This window comes from Elgaria multicarinata, chromosome 5, assembly GCF_023053635.1.
Source record: "Elgaria multicarinata webbii isolate HBS135686 ecotype San Diego chromosome 5, rElgMul1.1.pri, whole genome shotgun sequence".
Classification (NCBI taxonomy): domain Eukaryota; kingdom Metazoa; phylum Chordata; class Lepidosauria; order Squamata; family Anguidae; genus Elgaria; species Elgaria multicarinata.
Genome location: NC_086175.1, coordinates 108,584,646 through 108,602,040, shown reverse-complemented (window position 1 = coordinate 108,602,040; position 17,395 = coordinate 108,584,646). Strand labels below are relative to the sequence as shown.

Sequence of the window (17,395 nt, the reverse complement as noted above, 5' to 3'; positions counted from 1 at the left end):
CATGCGCCTTCAGTACGACGTGTAGATTCCCTCAAGGAGAAGGTTATCAATGACTACTACTCCTGATGGCTATGTGCTACCTCCAGTATCAGAGGCAATAAGCCTATATACACAAGTTGCTGGGGAACATGGGTGGAATGGTGCTGTTGTACCATGTCCTGATTGTGGGTTCCTGGTCGACAGCTGGTTGGCCACTATGTGAGAAGAGTTTGTTAATACAGTTTAGACAATAACGTATTACTGTCAAGAAAAGGATCACAAACTTGATTCAAATCGCTTCCAATAATTGTATGATCAACTGTCAAGATATATAGATGTTGAAATTAACTGTGTTTGATCTGGGCAATTTGTGGTTGGACCATATCAATTTATTAATGTTAGACATTGATCTCTTAATTTAACAGTAAGTATCAAAAAGTTATCCTTTTCGTCAGGTATTTCTTGTTCAACAAAGAGTTATCACTTGCACACACGCACGCACACACATACACTGCAAAGCCTTTTGGGGAAACTGGTTTATCAGTTGGAAGAATATGAGTCTTTTGCAAGGAAGGCAATTTCAGCTCCCATTTTTTTCATTTTAGATAAGACCTGCCTTTGCTTAGAGGGTCACCCCCAATCTCCTAATATTTAGTGTTATGAAGGGGACTGCCATAAACAATAAATGTGAATACTGAAAGGAAGAAATAGGACTGTGATATGGTACATCAATTCCATCTTAGATAGCCAAGGACAAGGATGTAGCCATTCATCAAAAAGAAAGGGGCAGGGGGAAGGAAAAATACACATGAAAAGAGAGTGGGAGAAGAGAAGAGAAAAGAGAGGGTAAAACCCCACCCAGTTTGTCTAAGCTTGCAGGTGCCAAATATTCTCTGCACAGCTAACTCACCAGCACCACCCAGTTAATCAGAAGTCAGGGGGAGTTACTGCTCTATTCCCAAATACTTAAAATAACCTGACATTAACTACTACCACAAAAAGTTAAACAACTATTTAAAAACAAAAAAAGTAATAAACCCAAATTCTAGTCAATACAGTTTTAGAATATATTTCAAGTGCATATTAATCTTCATGGCACACAGATACTCAGGTAAAGAACAGAGATAAAGAGCTTGCAGGCAAAATACTGAAAGTCTTCCAATGTTGATAGCGGAGAGTTCTTGAAGCATTCACTCCTCCACGGAATGCTTAGCAGTCGAACCCGTGCCAGCCATAGAATCTTCTGCAGCCACAGGAACTTGTGAACTTTTCAATCAGTTCTGGATTGAATGCAGAAAGTTGCCAGAAAATGAATGAAATGTTGCAGTTTCTTCTCTCTCGCCAGCTCTCATTCTTGAAAATGCACCAAGTTTATCAGACACCTCCTTAGTGTAATCTGGAAAGATCATTATACAACATCTATTTGTGTCCCACCTAAGTTTCCTTCTTTCTCGGGAATGCTTCAGGAGTTTTTAACTGTAAATCGAAGGAGTTTTGCAACGAACAGACAAGGTCCATCAGCCACACAGAAGCAGATGGTGCTGACATATAGTGAACTTTTTCTTTTTCTAAAAAAAATTTATTGAGTTTTTCAAAATACAGATATTAACTGTAGTTAAAATTCTTGTACAGTATAAGAATACATAAGAGTAAAATCTATTCAAGTTTTTGCAATTCATTATATTAATTGTTTAGAGGTGACTCTTCTTCTCTCCTAGAAGATCCCACCAAAATGACCTGTGGTAGGAGAATTAATAATCTCTTTATTAACAGTTGCATAAACAATAAGTGACACACATATTTTGTAAAAAGTAGTCCTCACAGTGCTCTGATCTATTAGGCATAATCTGTTTCGTTAGTTTTTCCATCAAGAGTATATGCACTCTTTCAATATTCAGCTGATAATCTTCTGGCAAGACTAATATTTCACATAGAAAAACTGTTTATGAAAATAATTGGGTGACCTTGTTTATCATATTCCTCAATTCCAGGATTTGCAAACTACAACAACAAAAATGGCTTTCCAAATTATTCACTTTAGCTTAAAAAGTCTTACTAAGTTCTTTGCAGTTTTTTTTATAGCTGTGTCAACATACGCACCACCAACCTCTAGTTGAGAAATTCTAGTCTGAGCAACTTCAGTTCTAGTGGAAATATTGTCAGCTAATGTTTGAAGTTAGGTGATAGACACTTGTAAATCTCCAGCTGTAGTATTGAGGAGCGACATAATATCTTACATAGGCCTTAGCTAGACCTAAGGTTTATCCCGGGGTCATCCCTGTTCATGTAAATGACACATAGGATATCCCGGGAGCAGGCAGGGACGACCGCGGGATAAACCTTAGGTCTAGCTAAGGCCTCAGTCTCCTCAGCAAATGTTGCAGTAGGCGGGGAAGACGATGGCTGAGTAGCCAAAACAACTGGATCAGTTCGGCAACAAACTTCCCAACTAGGGGTGGGCGGCGGGGGAGAAGAAGAAGAGTCACCTGTATTCAATTCTAATGAAGTAGAGTAAACAATTACCAGGGTAAAGAATAATAAAAAATAATGATAAAGTATGCTGAAGTGTGTCTGGCTATGCTTCCATTTTGTCCAGAGGTCAACCTACACTGTACTATAATGGCAACTACAAAACATAAATTGGAGGTTACTGTGTAGCTTTGCAAATGTTTTGAAATGGGACTCATCTGTAAACTTTCTCAGCCTTTCCAGACCACTTGGAAATAAATTCCATCTTCCAAACCCTATTTTTCACAACAGAAAATGTAAGAATACCACATAAGTTGTTAACACTGAAAAAGTTTTATTTTTCATTCTCCATGTATATATAGGCAATCTGTGCATGAACAAAATTGAAGCATGACATATAGGGAGTCTGTCTCTTAAAGTCTTCACACAAAAGTAATGGTGTGCTGTTAGCTATGTAAAAGAAACCCAAAGCCTTTCATTATGTGATACACCCAAGAACAACCAGGAGATTCAGTTTGAAAAACACTGGGTTACATGTTCAGTACTCATTTTCGAGTAGGGGCATTGTTTTAGATGTAGAATCGTAAGTATTTACTTTAGAAATACTAGCATGTTCCCATCCATTCCCAGCCCTCTCCACCCTCCCTTTTTATGCAAGTAATAGGACAGCAATAAAGAGTGACAAGCACAAAGGTTCCCTCCTAACTAGGGATAGATAACTAGGTTGAACTCTTGGTTAAAAGGGAATCCTAATTAACCTTAAATGTGGTTGTCCATGCTAATGTAACAATCAACCATGGTTCAAGCAGACAGGGGTGGAATTTGACCCTGAAAAGACAGATAGGAATGGCTGGATTCCTACTTGGCTACTTAACTGTAGTTGAGAGAGATCATCTTCCTGAAACCCCAATGTTTGCTGCTCTGAACTTCCAGGAAGGGGGGGGGGATGTAAACAAAATAAATTGGTGTTTTCTCAACATAAAATGAAGCATTCAGTTGCTTCACATTGCTGCCTCATATAGTTTCTTGTTCTTCTTTTTGCCAAAACACATGCAGAACGGATTGTTATCTTTTAGGAGCACCATAGAGCTGATCTCATGACACCAGGAATAATAATCCATTATGCCAACATAGCTTGTCATTGTGCCTGTTGCAAAGTGATGTCCCACTCCAAGTGTTCTCAAGTGACATGTGATGTTTATTGTTAATAAATTATACCAGTTTGTTGTTTTACTCACACAGTACTTCACATTGTCTTATCCATTTTATTTTCTTGTTTAGCTAGACATCAGTTACCATATACAACTTTTGAATTCTTCATTGAGCTTACTAATTGTTGAATTGCTGAAAGACACACATTTCTCTTGGAATGTTTTCATATTTGTTGAACAAAGCTAATACTGCATTACATTGCATCTATTAGGACAAAACATTGAAAGGCGGAAAAGTGGGAAGGGGGGTGAGGACAAGGGATGGAGAAACGTTGGGGAAATTGCAGCTTTGAGGGCACATGTTAGAGGGAAGCTTTTCATCTTTTCCTTTTTTCTCCACCAATCCTCTTTTCTTTCCAATGGGAGGGAAAATATGCCACCTTCATGGAATAGGAAGTGTTGGGACTTTGGATCTGGTGGATTCAAAGCCTCCTTAATCTGCTCCTAACGTGCCCTAGAATGCCTCATTTTCCCCCTTACCACCAGGAGAGCAGCCATGGTAGGGCAACCACATTGGCAGAGCTGCCATTCAAGGGAAGACTTCTGTAGTTGACCTCTCTCTCCACGGATGGACCTTCCCCACCTTCAGAGAGGGGACATCCGCAATAACATGGTTCCTGGGATGCCCTCTCAAGGGCCATAGGATTGCAGTCTTAAGTTAATTGGCAGTACGTTCAAAATAAACAGAGGAAGTACTATTTTACACAATTCTTAGTTAAATTGTGGAATTCACTGACCCAGGATGTAATGCTGACCATTAATTTAAGATGACGTTTAAAAACACTCGGACAAATTCATAGAAGCTAGATCTATTCATGTCTATGCCACTTGTAAAACTATTATACATTAGTGATGCTTTTAAATTCTTCCAATGTGTTTTAACTGTTTTTATTGTATTTGGGTTTTTTTATGACTCATAAATTGATTGATTGATTGATTGATTGAATAAAAAAATTAAATATTGGCATTGTAGCTAACTGGAATCTCTACGTCAGAGGCAGTGTACCTCTGAATACCAGATATTGGGGGCAGACAGTAGTGGAAGTCTGTTGTCTGTATTTTTTTATTGTGAATGCCTTGGAGATATTATGGTTGGCAACTGGTGAAAACATAACTAGGGTAGGAGATTTAGTTGGGCAGTTTTTATGTTAAGAGGAATGTGGCATCAAAATCTTTATTCAGGTACAAAATATTTTCCTGATTCTAATTGAATTAGAAAAAGTGTCTGGTACAAATTTGCAATTTACCATCAATTCTCTAGAAATGGAACTTTAATTACTTGTAATATGCTTTTAAGGTGTTTGGGTCTGGAGACAGTTCATGAGATGTTGGATATGAAATCGGGACTCTGATAGAAAGAATCTGCCTAAGGGTCAGCATTAAAAAATAAAACATGACTTTGTTATCTAAAATCCAGAAGAGGAAAATGCTTATGTTCAGTTCAAGTCATAAGAGTAATTCTGCAAGTGAAAGGAAATATTCCCCATATTATGTCATGCCCTAAATGTGATGAGCTTCTGCTATCAACTATAAATAGCATATGTGATTACCTAAAGTATTACTTGTGCAGGAATTTAGCATGCAAACATTACATCAAAAAACAAACAAACACTCCTGCTATTGCATAAAAGGTTTATTAATAACAATTCCTTAAGTGTTATAAATAGTAGACTAAACTACTTGTGGTTTTCTACTTAACACAAGTTGAGCAATACAGTGAAGCAGGTTTGCATTTTATAATCTTACTTGATAGGGCTGGATTAACCATAAAGCTGCTGACTATACAGTAGATTCCCACTCAAAGCTAGATTGAGGCCCTTGCTTTGGTATCCGATAGTGTCTCTGTGTGAAGAATATGCCTCTCACCACTCAAGGGAGGGTCCATTAAAATCCTGCCTTATGCCTCTTACCCATAAAAACAAGCCGTGGTCAAATACTATTGAATGTTTAAATGTTGGGGAGTATTTTGAGATACAGGGTTAGTTTTACAGGGAATGGGTGTCTTATCTTATTTTTATACTGCATATTTCCAAAATTCAATGAAAGAAACATATACTACCCCTCCCCCCAAGTTTACAAGATATAGTAATGTTGTAAATGTCAAATGTCAGTAATTTCTGTGGGTTCATGAGATCTACCATAAAAGAATCTGGGAAATTTTAATTTCAAAGTATACAAATCATGGCTCATATTTTAGATACCTGTTGCACATCTTTTTAGTGTCACACAGACGTGGAGAACCAGAATGCTAAATCATTTAGGATGTAAACACTAACTGCTCAGTAGCAATATTGTAAGATCCATTTTACATGTAGGTCAACCATTAAAGAGGTGAAAATTGGTACAAAAGTTTTGGTATTAGAAGGAAGTTCAGCATGTCTATGTACTTAGTGAGAAATCAGGTATAATAGGGTATGATCTGGTCAGAAAGGTATAGGCCTCCATAATGCATAGGGGGTCTTTGTGTTTTTATAACTAGTGCTGCTAGTTATAAAAACTAGGCAAAAAGCATGTAAGTACTTGTACAAAAACTAAGCTGGGGTTTCCCCTTCTCTTCCTTCAAGACAGCATTGAAAAGTAGTGGCCTTTGTCTGAAATGCACATTATCCCAGGTTTCAATATGGCTGGGACTCAGTGGGAAAGGAAATTCTTATGCATGTAGTAGCTCTGAATCAAGCACAAATCCAGCAGGAGTGTTCACATGTCATGATAAGCCAAGATTCCACACAGATCTTCCATCTGTGGTTAGTTTACTATGATATGTGAGCCAGGACCTCTAGCCAGGACCTCCTGTGTTTCTCTGCCACCACAGGAGTGATCGGGCAGCATGCTATTTGTAAATGATAAGCCAGGGTTGCCCCAAAACACTGGCTTATCATGACATGCAAACTGGGTCAACGAGTCAGGTGGGACAACTTGAGAATTGAAGGCTGGCTCGTATGAGAATGTAAGCCAGTATGGTGTAGAGAGAGCTGAGTTCTATTCCCACTCGGCCATGAAGATCACTGGGTGACTATGGGCCAATCACTGACTTTCATCCTTATCTACCTTGCAGGGTTGTTGTGAGGATAAAATGGAGAGGAGGAGGACCATGTAAGCTGCCTTGAGTTCGTTGGAGGAAAAGATGGGATAATAATAATAATAATAATAATAATAATAATAATAATAATAATAATATATTGTAAAATAGCTTGTGACTCGCAAGACTAATGTGTACCTACTCTACTACTTCATGACTATAAAAGGTTACTAATATTTGCTGATAAGTTCCCTCTCCTATGAATCTATTTGTGGTTTAAAGTCAATGACGACCTATAGTTTTGTGGCAGTTTTGTATACAGAAGATTTCAGTTTTCATTTATCTGGAATATTTAGTTTACAAAGCTCTTAGGTAGGCCTGGGAAAGACCTTTGCTTCCAAGCAGCACTATCAGTCAGTAAACAGTGTTGGCTGACTTGATAGAAGGCAGTTTCTTCTTCATATGATTAGCTGCTGAGTCCGTGCTGCTTTTTCCTGGTTAGATTTTGAGGTGCTTGGTGAGGCATTTATTATGGAACTGCCTAACTAATGGAGGGTAGGCCCACAACTTACATAATTTTAGACGAAAAGCTTTCTCCTCAACCTTTGAACACCAAGTTTTAGGCCTTTCCCCCTTCTGTTTTACAAAGTATGTTATCATGTTCATTTTTGTGCTCTTTTATTTGTAGAAACTTGTTTTACATCTCCTTTTGTTGAAAACTTAGAAAAAATGAGAGCATTTTAAAATAAATACAATCTTGCATAGCTTTTACATGATTATTTAAAAGATATATTACAGAAAGCAAAAAGATGCATTTAAAGGTATTTTAAAAAGAACCTTTATCATGACAGTTAAATTACCACTCTTGGCAATCTATGGAAATGACATTTGATTAGCTTATACTCTGTTTTATTCTAAGCTTTTGAACTAATTTTATAAAATTACAGGCATTGAAGGAAGTCTGTAGAATGGTAAGGATTTTTTTTCTTCCTTTCTTACTCACTCCTCTTCATTGGTTTTTCAATGTATTATTCACATTACCCTCTTAGAAGTGAGAAGCACTCCTTCATCATGCCAAAGATTAGCTAGATAAGGGCCAAAACAGACATTACTTTAAATCCCTATCAACCAATTACATCTTTTTTTCATTTTTGCCTTAGAATTGGAACAGGGGCCTCACCTAGATCAGGAAACTAGCAGGGGGGCTTTTAAGATCTGGATTGGGGGCCCTTTGCCTACTCTAGAATAAAAGTTAAAAATATGTAGTCGTTAAATATGGATTTAAAAGTAATGTCTGATTTAGCCTGAGGCCTTGGCAGAATCATCTTTTTCTTCTTTTAACAAGGTGAATCACCCATATTAAATAGTCCTGATCCTTGCTTGAAATCAATTTGACAAGTTAGTTTTGACTAACTAAATCCCATTAATTTCATTTGGATTAATCACAACTGGATTGAGTCCAGCAAGTTTTCAGAGATGGCGTTATTCAAATGCAGTAAATCAATCAATCAAACGTGGATAATGATGGCACAATTCAATGCATTTTGCCTTGCTATCCAATAAGCATGTAAGAACTGCAACATCAGATTGGGTAAATGGCTTAATCAAGCCAGGTTGATTGTCTCTGACCAGTTCCAGATCCAAAGAAGGAATAAACAAGAAGATGCAAGGCATGTGGAGTGATCCATTTCTTGACATTGACTTTTGAGACTCTGAGATTAAGAATACTCTGACAATAAGGTATCATTCCCTGCCTAGTCAGTAATGACTTTTGGTAATAATTTTTGTATATATTTTTCTAATCCTCTTAGTTTCATGGCATTGTAAATTGTTTCATGGCATTGAATTATTAACACTGCTACTATGTTGTAATACTGCCAAGTAAAAACAGCCCAGTTTAGTTACTGAAAAATAAATATTCCTCTAAAACGAAACTTTCAGAATATAAATGTAATCATTGTTAAAAAAAAAGTAGTGACTGAAAGGGCTAAGCATACATATATCTGGTTACTGGGAAGAATGCTGTTTTCTTTCTGGGATAGGAAGCTCATTTGCATTATCGTTATAAGCCTTCTGCCTCTATGATTGCATCATCCTCCCTTAAAAATAGAGCCAGGTTCTTAACTGATATTAGTTAGCAAGAATCCCTTCACACCAGCTGTCTCCTAAGCTTCAGTTTGGTGATTTTCAGTTATTTTTAGCCATATAAATTAATATTTGATAAATCTAAAAGCCAAGATGTTTGCTTTTCCCATGGCAATTCCTGTTGTGCCTGCTCAGATTACTAACATATCAGTTGATTATCCTTGGGATGCGCCAGAGTACAGGGTGTTCTTGAATCTTCTTGCGAACTTCATTCAGAGTTGCTTGTTGACCAGGCTTCGTGCAAGGTATACTGAGTGTGTCTATAGCAATGTAAAGAATTTCATGTGTTTACATGCTGATTTGTTTTGGGGGAATGTTGCAACTGATTATAGGGTTTTCGCATTTCACTCCGATCGGTGGAACGTGTTGTGGCAAAGGCCAAAAATCCAGCAGACAGCTAGCCATTTTTAAGAGACTTCAGTGCATTCATCTTTGCATTGGATTGTGGCCAAAATCTGTGTTTTGTTACTAAACATTTGTAATAGTGGTTCCAGGATTTTTGCTGTTCATCTACAAAGAGCTAAGTAGATGAATTATGCTTTTCACCATTACACGTCTAAAAAAGAATACCAAGAAGAATAAAAGTAGGAAAAAGCATTATTCTAAATAACTGGTATAAGGTTGGAGGGGGCAGGGAAACTATGAATAGAGGGGAAATAGCAACTAGCACTATTCTGCAATGTTTCCAAAGGTGTTGAACAATGATTAATGCTGGTATGGTAGGTAGATTCATCTGCTTCTGCTTGTACAAGAAGTTTTACAATTTCTTACAAAGTGGAAGAACATCTTTAGATTTAGTTTGACTTTCCTTATGCTAGCACAAGATGTAAAATAGCTTTTGGGAATGAAAGCTCTTCTGGATCTTTGCCCTACTAACTCCTTTAGTTTCTTCGTTCAACTTACACATTCTGAATGTGTGGGCACATTTGATATGTTGAAAAAATATAATGGGTGCTGTCACAAAATGGCTGCCATGGGAGGATGCACATTTACAAAATGGCTGCTGTGGAAGGTGGCCCAGTCATAAAACACCCATTTCACAGAAAAAGCTGAGTCTGAAACTGAAAACACACACACACACACACACACACACACACGGCCTTTGGGTGATTTTTCCTTCTCGGCAGACTTTGGACCGCACAATGTGTGGTTTGATCTACAATCTGTATGGGGATGAAGGTGGGGAAACTGTTTAGGAAGGGCAACAGAGCTGTATCCCCCCTCCTCCTCCCATTCCCATCCATCCCCACCCCTTTAAATCTAACTGTGCTAAAAGGAGTTTATTTAGAAAAATTTCCCCAAACAAGTGCTGGGAACAGTGCTGACCCTCTGCCTGGCCTTGTTGGTTCTCCCCCAAGTTTTCAAATGTGTAGAGCGTTCTTCCTCACCAAGGATGTAAAGAGCTGAACTGAACAAGTGGCCAGAAACGCCAGCGCCCACTCTCCGCCGAGAAAATCCATTGGATTGCCTGAGTATTTTGCTTGCCACTTCCAAAAACACCCGAAGTTTTACCCCGGGGCAAAGATGGGACGCCTCTCCATTTTATTCTGTTTTGGTTTTTGTAAGGTTCCCCTAATGGTCTCCATTTTAATGCACAAGATTGAGCAAAGGGACAAGTCCCTCAAACGTTAAACTGTTGGCTGCATCTTTCCAAACAAGCAGAACCACCTTACTCTCTTTTGGTGCACTCTGTCCCGTCTACATTTGCTATTAGTTTTCCTCTCCCAAATCCGGCAGGGAGGAAGATAGATAGATTTCAGTTCTCTTCCCCCCTATATGGAAAGAGGGGTTAAACTGTAGCTGGAAGAAAACAAAGCCAGAGCAAGTGGGGAGAGGCTCCCACGTCCATCACCCAACAAGAACCAATAAAGTGGAGGGGGAAGGAGAAAGGGTGGGGTGAGGCGGGCGCAAAAATGGGAGAGCAAACAAGTGAAAAGCGAGTCGCCTGGTATAGTGACAATCGTGAAAGGGACCAGCACTTGCCGCACTAATAAAACAGAGGGTGCAAACCTGGAAAATAAAGTAGATGTGAAAAAGCAATGTTTGTTACGCCTTTTCAAATTATTAATTTTTTCATTCACAAACTTAATGGGACCAGAAGAGAATGAATCTCTTACTTTAAAAAATATTATTATTATTATTATTATTATTATTATTATTATCATTATCATTATTATTATCATCATTATTTTATTATGAAGAATAACAATTTGATAATTGCATTATTTATTTATTTTTCTATACCTCAGCTTTCTACCAGAAAATGGCACTTGAGGCAGCTAACAACATAAAAGACAACATTTAAAATAAGTGTTTTAATCATTTTGATCAAGGAATAAAAACAGCACCCAACCCAACAGACCAGCTTACACACCAAAGGCTCCTCGAATAAAAATGCTTTTGCCTGCTAGTGGAAAGACAGCAGAGAGGGATTCAACCTAGCCTCCCTAAGCAGGAAGTTCCAAAGCCTGGGTGTAGAAGCCATATGGGTTTTAATAGGTCGTAACTAGCACTTTGAATTGTGGCCAGAAACAGACCAGGGCTAGGTTTACACTACTGCTTTATGGCGGTATTGAAGTGCACTGTTAGCTGTTGGGGCACATTCCATATACCACTTTCATAATGTTATTTCTTGCTTTGTATTCTACATTATCTAAACCACTGCAACAAGGTGTAGATCTACATTATCTAAACCACTGCAACAAGCCGTAGATCTTTGACAGAAGGTGTAGATCTGGCCCAAAAGGCAGTGAAGCTGTTATAACAAGGGATTCATTCTAATATGCTCTCTATAACTGACTCTGTTCAAAAGTCTAGCCACAGCATCCTTGACCAGCTGAAGTTTTTGAACAGCTTTCAAAGGCAGCCTAGTGACAATCATACCTCCTCTGACGAAACCATTTAATGTTTTGATCAAGGAAGTTCATAATGTCATACGGCTTTTGAAATAATTTTAAATACTCTTTGTGCAATCCAATACTGCACATGCAGAAGTAAGTTCTATAGTGTTCAATGGGACTTACTTTCAAGGAAGTGTGCAGCCCTGGAGTTATTTTAGCCCATGTACACTGTGTAACTTCCCTTGAGGATGTGTGGTTTACACTTCTACTGACATAGAAAAAAGTATACCATGCCAGTTTGGTCTCAAGGAATTCACACTGTTTATACTTGTGACCAAGGGCCCTAAGTTCTAAAACAAAGGCTTTATCATTCATTCCCTGTTATCTCTGTATTTAGTATTTAGGAGAGAATAGCTACCTTCAGCCTAGACTGTGTGATAATGCATGTTGTTGGTATGCAAGTGTTGTTTATGCTGAACTAAACAAGCAAGTCTCATGTTCTTGGAGTGCTTGAAGTAGTTTTGCTAATCTGTCAGTATAGTATGTGCTTGTGGATAAATATAGACTGGCAGCCACTCTGCAAGTTGTAGGTCATCATCGTATACTGAAGCTAAAAATTGCCCCTTTGGTTATGGGAAGCGTGTTCCGATCTGGAAACCTGCTCTAGCTCAGATCATCAGCATTTTAAACCCCAAAGCCCCGGCTTTGGATTTGGGGAAATGAAAACTCTATAGCGCAAAGACCAAATCAGGATCATGAAGCAAGCCATTTTTTCCTCAGTTTTAGAAACAAAACTATTTTAAAGGTTGGAACTCTTCAGGTATTTTCAGTCTCATGGAGATTTCACTAGCTTGTTGGAGAAGATCCCGTGTGATCAGCTTAATAAAAGGACTTGGTAGGTAAAAAGAAACTCCACAAGTCTGTATTTTAAATGGTTGCATTAGTGTTTACTGCATTCAAAACTTTAAGGACCACAGCTTTTATTTAATGAGAAGAAACAAGCAAATCACAACCTACTGTTGGATTAACATTTACTTGCTGGGGCAGGAAAAATTTGGGTGTGCGTGTAAGATTTTTCTCTTAGTTTATCTGGTTTTTTAGTTTAAGTGATATCTTTAGTTTACCATGTATCTGAAATGCTCTGAAGGTGATATGATTTCTATTTTCCATCTTTGTAGTGCATGTGTAGTACATAAACTACTGTATTTACTTCTACAATATCATACAAAACACAGCAGTATAATACAAGATCTAAATGTATATTAATTAAAATGGTTTCATTTAATAGCAAAGAGTTTCAAAGAATTACAAGCCAAGAAACCTATTTATTAATACATCTTCCTTTTGTGTGTGTGTGTGTGTGTGTGTGTGTGTGTGGGTAGCTTACGATGCAACTGCAGATGAATGTGCCTATAATTCATTTCCATTTTAGATTATACTGCTTTAGCCTAGTTCAAGTGAAATATTTGGATGAAAGTGAAAGGCATTTGGATCTTTGTTATTTGTGGGGCATCTTTAACAAAGACTCATGTTTAGATGATGGGAAATTAAGGAATGTGTGCATTGAATAGAAATATATTGAAATGCTGAGTGTAGTTTACAATTTAATAATGCCAGAAATATTTTTGTAGTTTTTTCTACCTTTCAGAATGAAATCATAGGAGAATAAAGTGTATTGTATAGGAACATCAATTGAATTTTCAACAGATTTTGTTACTGTGACTTTTTTTTTTTTTAAAAAAATAATCTTGTGTATCTAGGCAAATTTTTTGAAGATTGTAGGTTTGGAAAAGTCTAAGAGAAGATAGGATGTGAATTCCTAAGATATAATTACAGCAACAAAATATGAATTAACACAGAAACCAATTTTTAAATTTGTTTTGATCATGCCTAATCTCATTCCCACTCAGCTCTTTCACTTTGCATTGCACTTTGTGCCATTTACAGTGCAATCCTATAAATGTCTACTCAGAAGTAAGTGCCATTGAGTTAAGTGGGACTTACTTCCAGGTTAGTATGTATAGGATTGCAGCTTTGGAATCTTTGCATGAGCTGTACTCTGCCACTGCTAATGACAAAGTAGTTCTGACCCACCTGTTACATCCACATGATTTCCTAGATTGACTGAAATACAGAAATATGCCTATATTAGAGAAATCTTCTGGATTTGTATTTAATTAGTTAATAGGTAGACACCTTGGCTGTATGTTTCCATAGTTTCCTCAATTTACTCTTGGAAGCTAGTCTGAGGTGTTCTCTATGTGCAAATATTTCCTGGAAACAAGGTTTGACTAGGAAATTAGGGTCAACTACCCTGTTCATCCTTTTGGTATGCTTATGCATATAAATAAAACTCCTTATGCTGGGAAAACGTCTGATTGTCTGTGCCCCAGCTGATGTTGGAAAACATCCAGGGCTCCTAGACTGCTGTTGAATAGAGTGAAATTTTTGAGAGATCTATCTGTTCCCTACATTTGCAGTGGGAGCATACTTCGTCTTTTAATGTTGGACAGCAATTATTTTTGCCTGAAGTGTGGGGTAGCCTGCAAGTACCTAGATGTCTTGATAGTTGGAGAAATATTAGCCGGAAATGTTCCATATTCAATTGATGTTGATTTATTGTGCTGATCTCAAAGAAAATTCAACAAAATGGGAAGCCCCACAAAGGGTGCCAAAAAGCAATGGGTTAACCAGCCTTCCTCAACCTGGGGCGCTCCAGATGTGTTGGACTACAACTCCCAGAATGCCGCAGCCAGCTCTGGCTGGGGCATTCTGGGAGATGCAGTCCAACACATCTGGAGCGCCCCAGGTTGAGGAAGGCTTGTTAAGCAAAAGAGGTGTTGTATTCCACAAAAGGAAGAGTTCCAGAGTATTTTGGACCAAATGGAAGACATTCTTTAGAGAAATTCAGTGTGATCAAGTTCAGTAGTGCTTGCTCTTCAAACTCCAGTCTTATGTGCTCTACTTTCCTATATATTTTTTCCTGCTATATAATTTGCATTTGGTTTAAGGAAAGGATTTTTGGTCCAACCCAATCAGCTCCTGATTAATATCGGCTGTTATCAAAATCCAGTAATAGCTAGAAAAGTGGGCATTGTTATGAGGGTTCTGTATGTGTACTGCCCAGTATTTTCTGTTTAGATTGCATCCTTAAAAGCAGTAAGAAAATTATTCTACCCTAACATGTAAGATTGTATCTAGAAATTCAGGCCTAGTGTGAGGTTTTCTAGATTCTCTCATCAGTGGCCTTCCCTTCCCATGAGAACTCATCCATGTGGTTGTTCTGAAATTGCATACTGGTGCCAACCAGGGTCTTCTTGGGTGGGGCAGGGGAGAGGGATGTCCTTCAGAATGCAGCATGTGAAGAAGTTTAAGCCAGCCCTCCTAAGGTAGAAGTCTCCTGCCCCCTTCTGATGTGGCAGTTATCTGATCTGGCAACAGTTATGGATGCCTTGCTCAGGAACTCTTCTTGATCATCCCAGAATGCAGGACACGGAATAATGGGCTCAAGTTACAGGAAGCCAGATTCCGGCTGGACATCAAGAAAGACATCCTGACTGTTAGAGCAGCACAACAGTGGAACCAATTACCTAGGGAAGTCGTGGGCTCTCCCACACTAGAGGCCTTAAAGAGCCAGCTGGACAACCATCTGTCAGGGATGCTTTAAGGTGGATCCCTGCACTGAGCAGGGGTTTGGACCCAATGGCCTTATAGGCCCCTTCCAACTCTACTATTCTATGGTTAGATTATTACAATGTACTCTATGTACGGCTACCTTTGAAGAGTGCCCGAAAGCTTCAGTTGATGTAAAATGCAGCAACTTAGGTTGCTAATTGGTGCATGGCATCATGATAGCATCACCCCAATACTGAAAGATCTACACTGGTTGCTAGTTGTTTTCTGGGCTTTTAACCTTTAAAGCTCTAGACAGCTTAGAGCCTGACAACCTGAAATTTTGTAAACCACCTTGATTAGCAGTACAATAAAAACAAATAGGAGAAAAGCTACCATTGGCTTTACATCCCAGTATCCTATATATCCCAAGCTCCATGGGTGAGGTTATACTGTATACAGCATACTGTATAATCTGAGTTCTGTCATATTTAGGATATATTGCTTCTTTTATTTTTCAGCATCTCCAGTGGGTAACGGATACATCAAGCCACCAGTCCCATCAGTTTCTGGCACGCAAAGGGAAAAAGGTCCTCCAACCATGCTGCCCATCAATGTTGATCCGGACAGTAAACCTGGGGAATATGTCTTGAAAAGCTTATTTGTTAACTTTACCACCCAGGCTGAACGCAAGATCAGCATTATCATGGCAGAACCTCTGGTAAGTCATAGAGAAATTAAAACTTTTGCATGTTGACTAAACCTAGTGTAATTCATTTTTAATAGTTTTGCAAGATTTATTTGCAAATGTATTTTATGTATTATGCATATGTATTTTGTGGTGTTTGCATTTTTGTTGTACCCCACCTCGATCCAGAGGGAGAGGCGGGTAACAAATAAATATGTTGTTGTTGTTGTTGTTGTTGTTGTTGTTGTTTTATTTGATCCAAGAGAATAGTTGCCATCTTATAAAACTGAAAAACTGAAATCTAGAATGTGGTTCAAATACATGTAAAGTATCAGCTTTGCTGAAACTAAGCAGTATCTGGTCACTGTCCAAATGGGAGACTGCCTGGGAAACATACATACATTGCCTAGAGGTCCCCAGAGGTCAGGTGGAATATAAATATAATATATAGCAATACAGTTCATTAAGAGGTTAATTGCATTAAACTGCATTTTTTGACATGAGTAAAGCTGATTGAACCAACAGTTAATATTTTGCATAAATATCACAAATATTTGGGAACTGAAGTACACACCACCTGAAGTTATGTTTGAATTGTTTCTTTACATTGTACAATTGTGTGAATATATGTATGTCCGTATTTAATCCTGCCTTTTGATCATAGTCCCCAAGACAACTTTCACAGTTATTTAAAAATATAATTGTAGCTTATCAGTAATACAGTTCAGCAAAATAAAGGACATAAGGACCAATATACAGTAGTAGCAAAATTCAATGAACCAAAGCTACTAAATACAATTTAGCGGTGTGCTACAAAATCTAGGTGAATAGATAAAGTGAGGAGGTTTGTCAGGTGAGACACTTCTACAGAAAAGGTCCTTTATCCAGTAGCCAGTAACTTTAGAAACTAGAGGCAACCAGAGCAAGTCCTCTTCGAGGATCTTAAGAAGCAGGCTGGTTTGCATGGGAGCAGGTGATACTTCAGATAGGCATTTTTATTTACTTAGCCATTATGGTTGCCATGTTAGGACTGTTCTTATGTAGTCTCCTGCCTTCCTTTGCATGAGAAAAATAATGCTAAAAGGAAAATATATGTAGGTGGTACATAGTATGGCGGGGGAAGAAAATGAAGTTGGCAACGCTTGAAGCAGCCTCTTTAGGGATGAAGTAACCTATTGTGTAAATGTAAAGTTAGTTATAATTCAGCAGCGGTTTTAAGAGTAGAGGTGATGGAGACAGATTCAGTGCAACCCCTGTGAAGTAGCTGCATGCATGGATCAGCTAACCATGACCTGAAGTGCAGTTTAAAATTTCATTACTATAACAAGAAGGAAGTTTTATAACAGTGCACCATTGCAGCATTCTTTACCTTCTAAACCCAACTTCATGTGCCTGGTTATATAAACTGAGGTATCATCAACAAAATCTTTCA

General features: G+C 38.2%; 1 protein-coding gene across 1 annotated transcript in view; it reads left to right on the top strand.

The window, feature by feature from the left end:
- Positions 1-17,395, top strand: part of FRY (FRY microtubule binding protein) — a 204,394-nt gene that overhangs the window by 35,088 nt on the left and 151,911 nt on the right. The window contains exon 2 of the mRNA XM_063126983.1: positions 15,797-15,996. Within this exon, the coding sequence (XP_062983053.1) occupies positions 15,797-15,996 (200 nt within the window). The remainder of the gene's footprint in view (positions 1-15,796; positions 15,997-17,395) is intronic.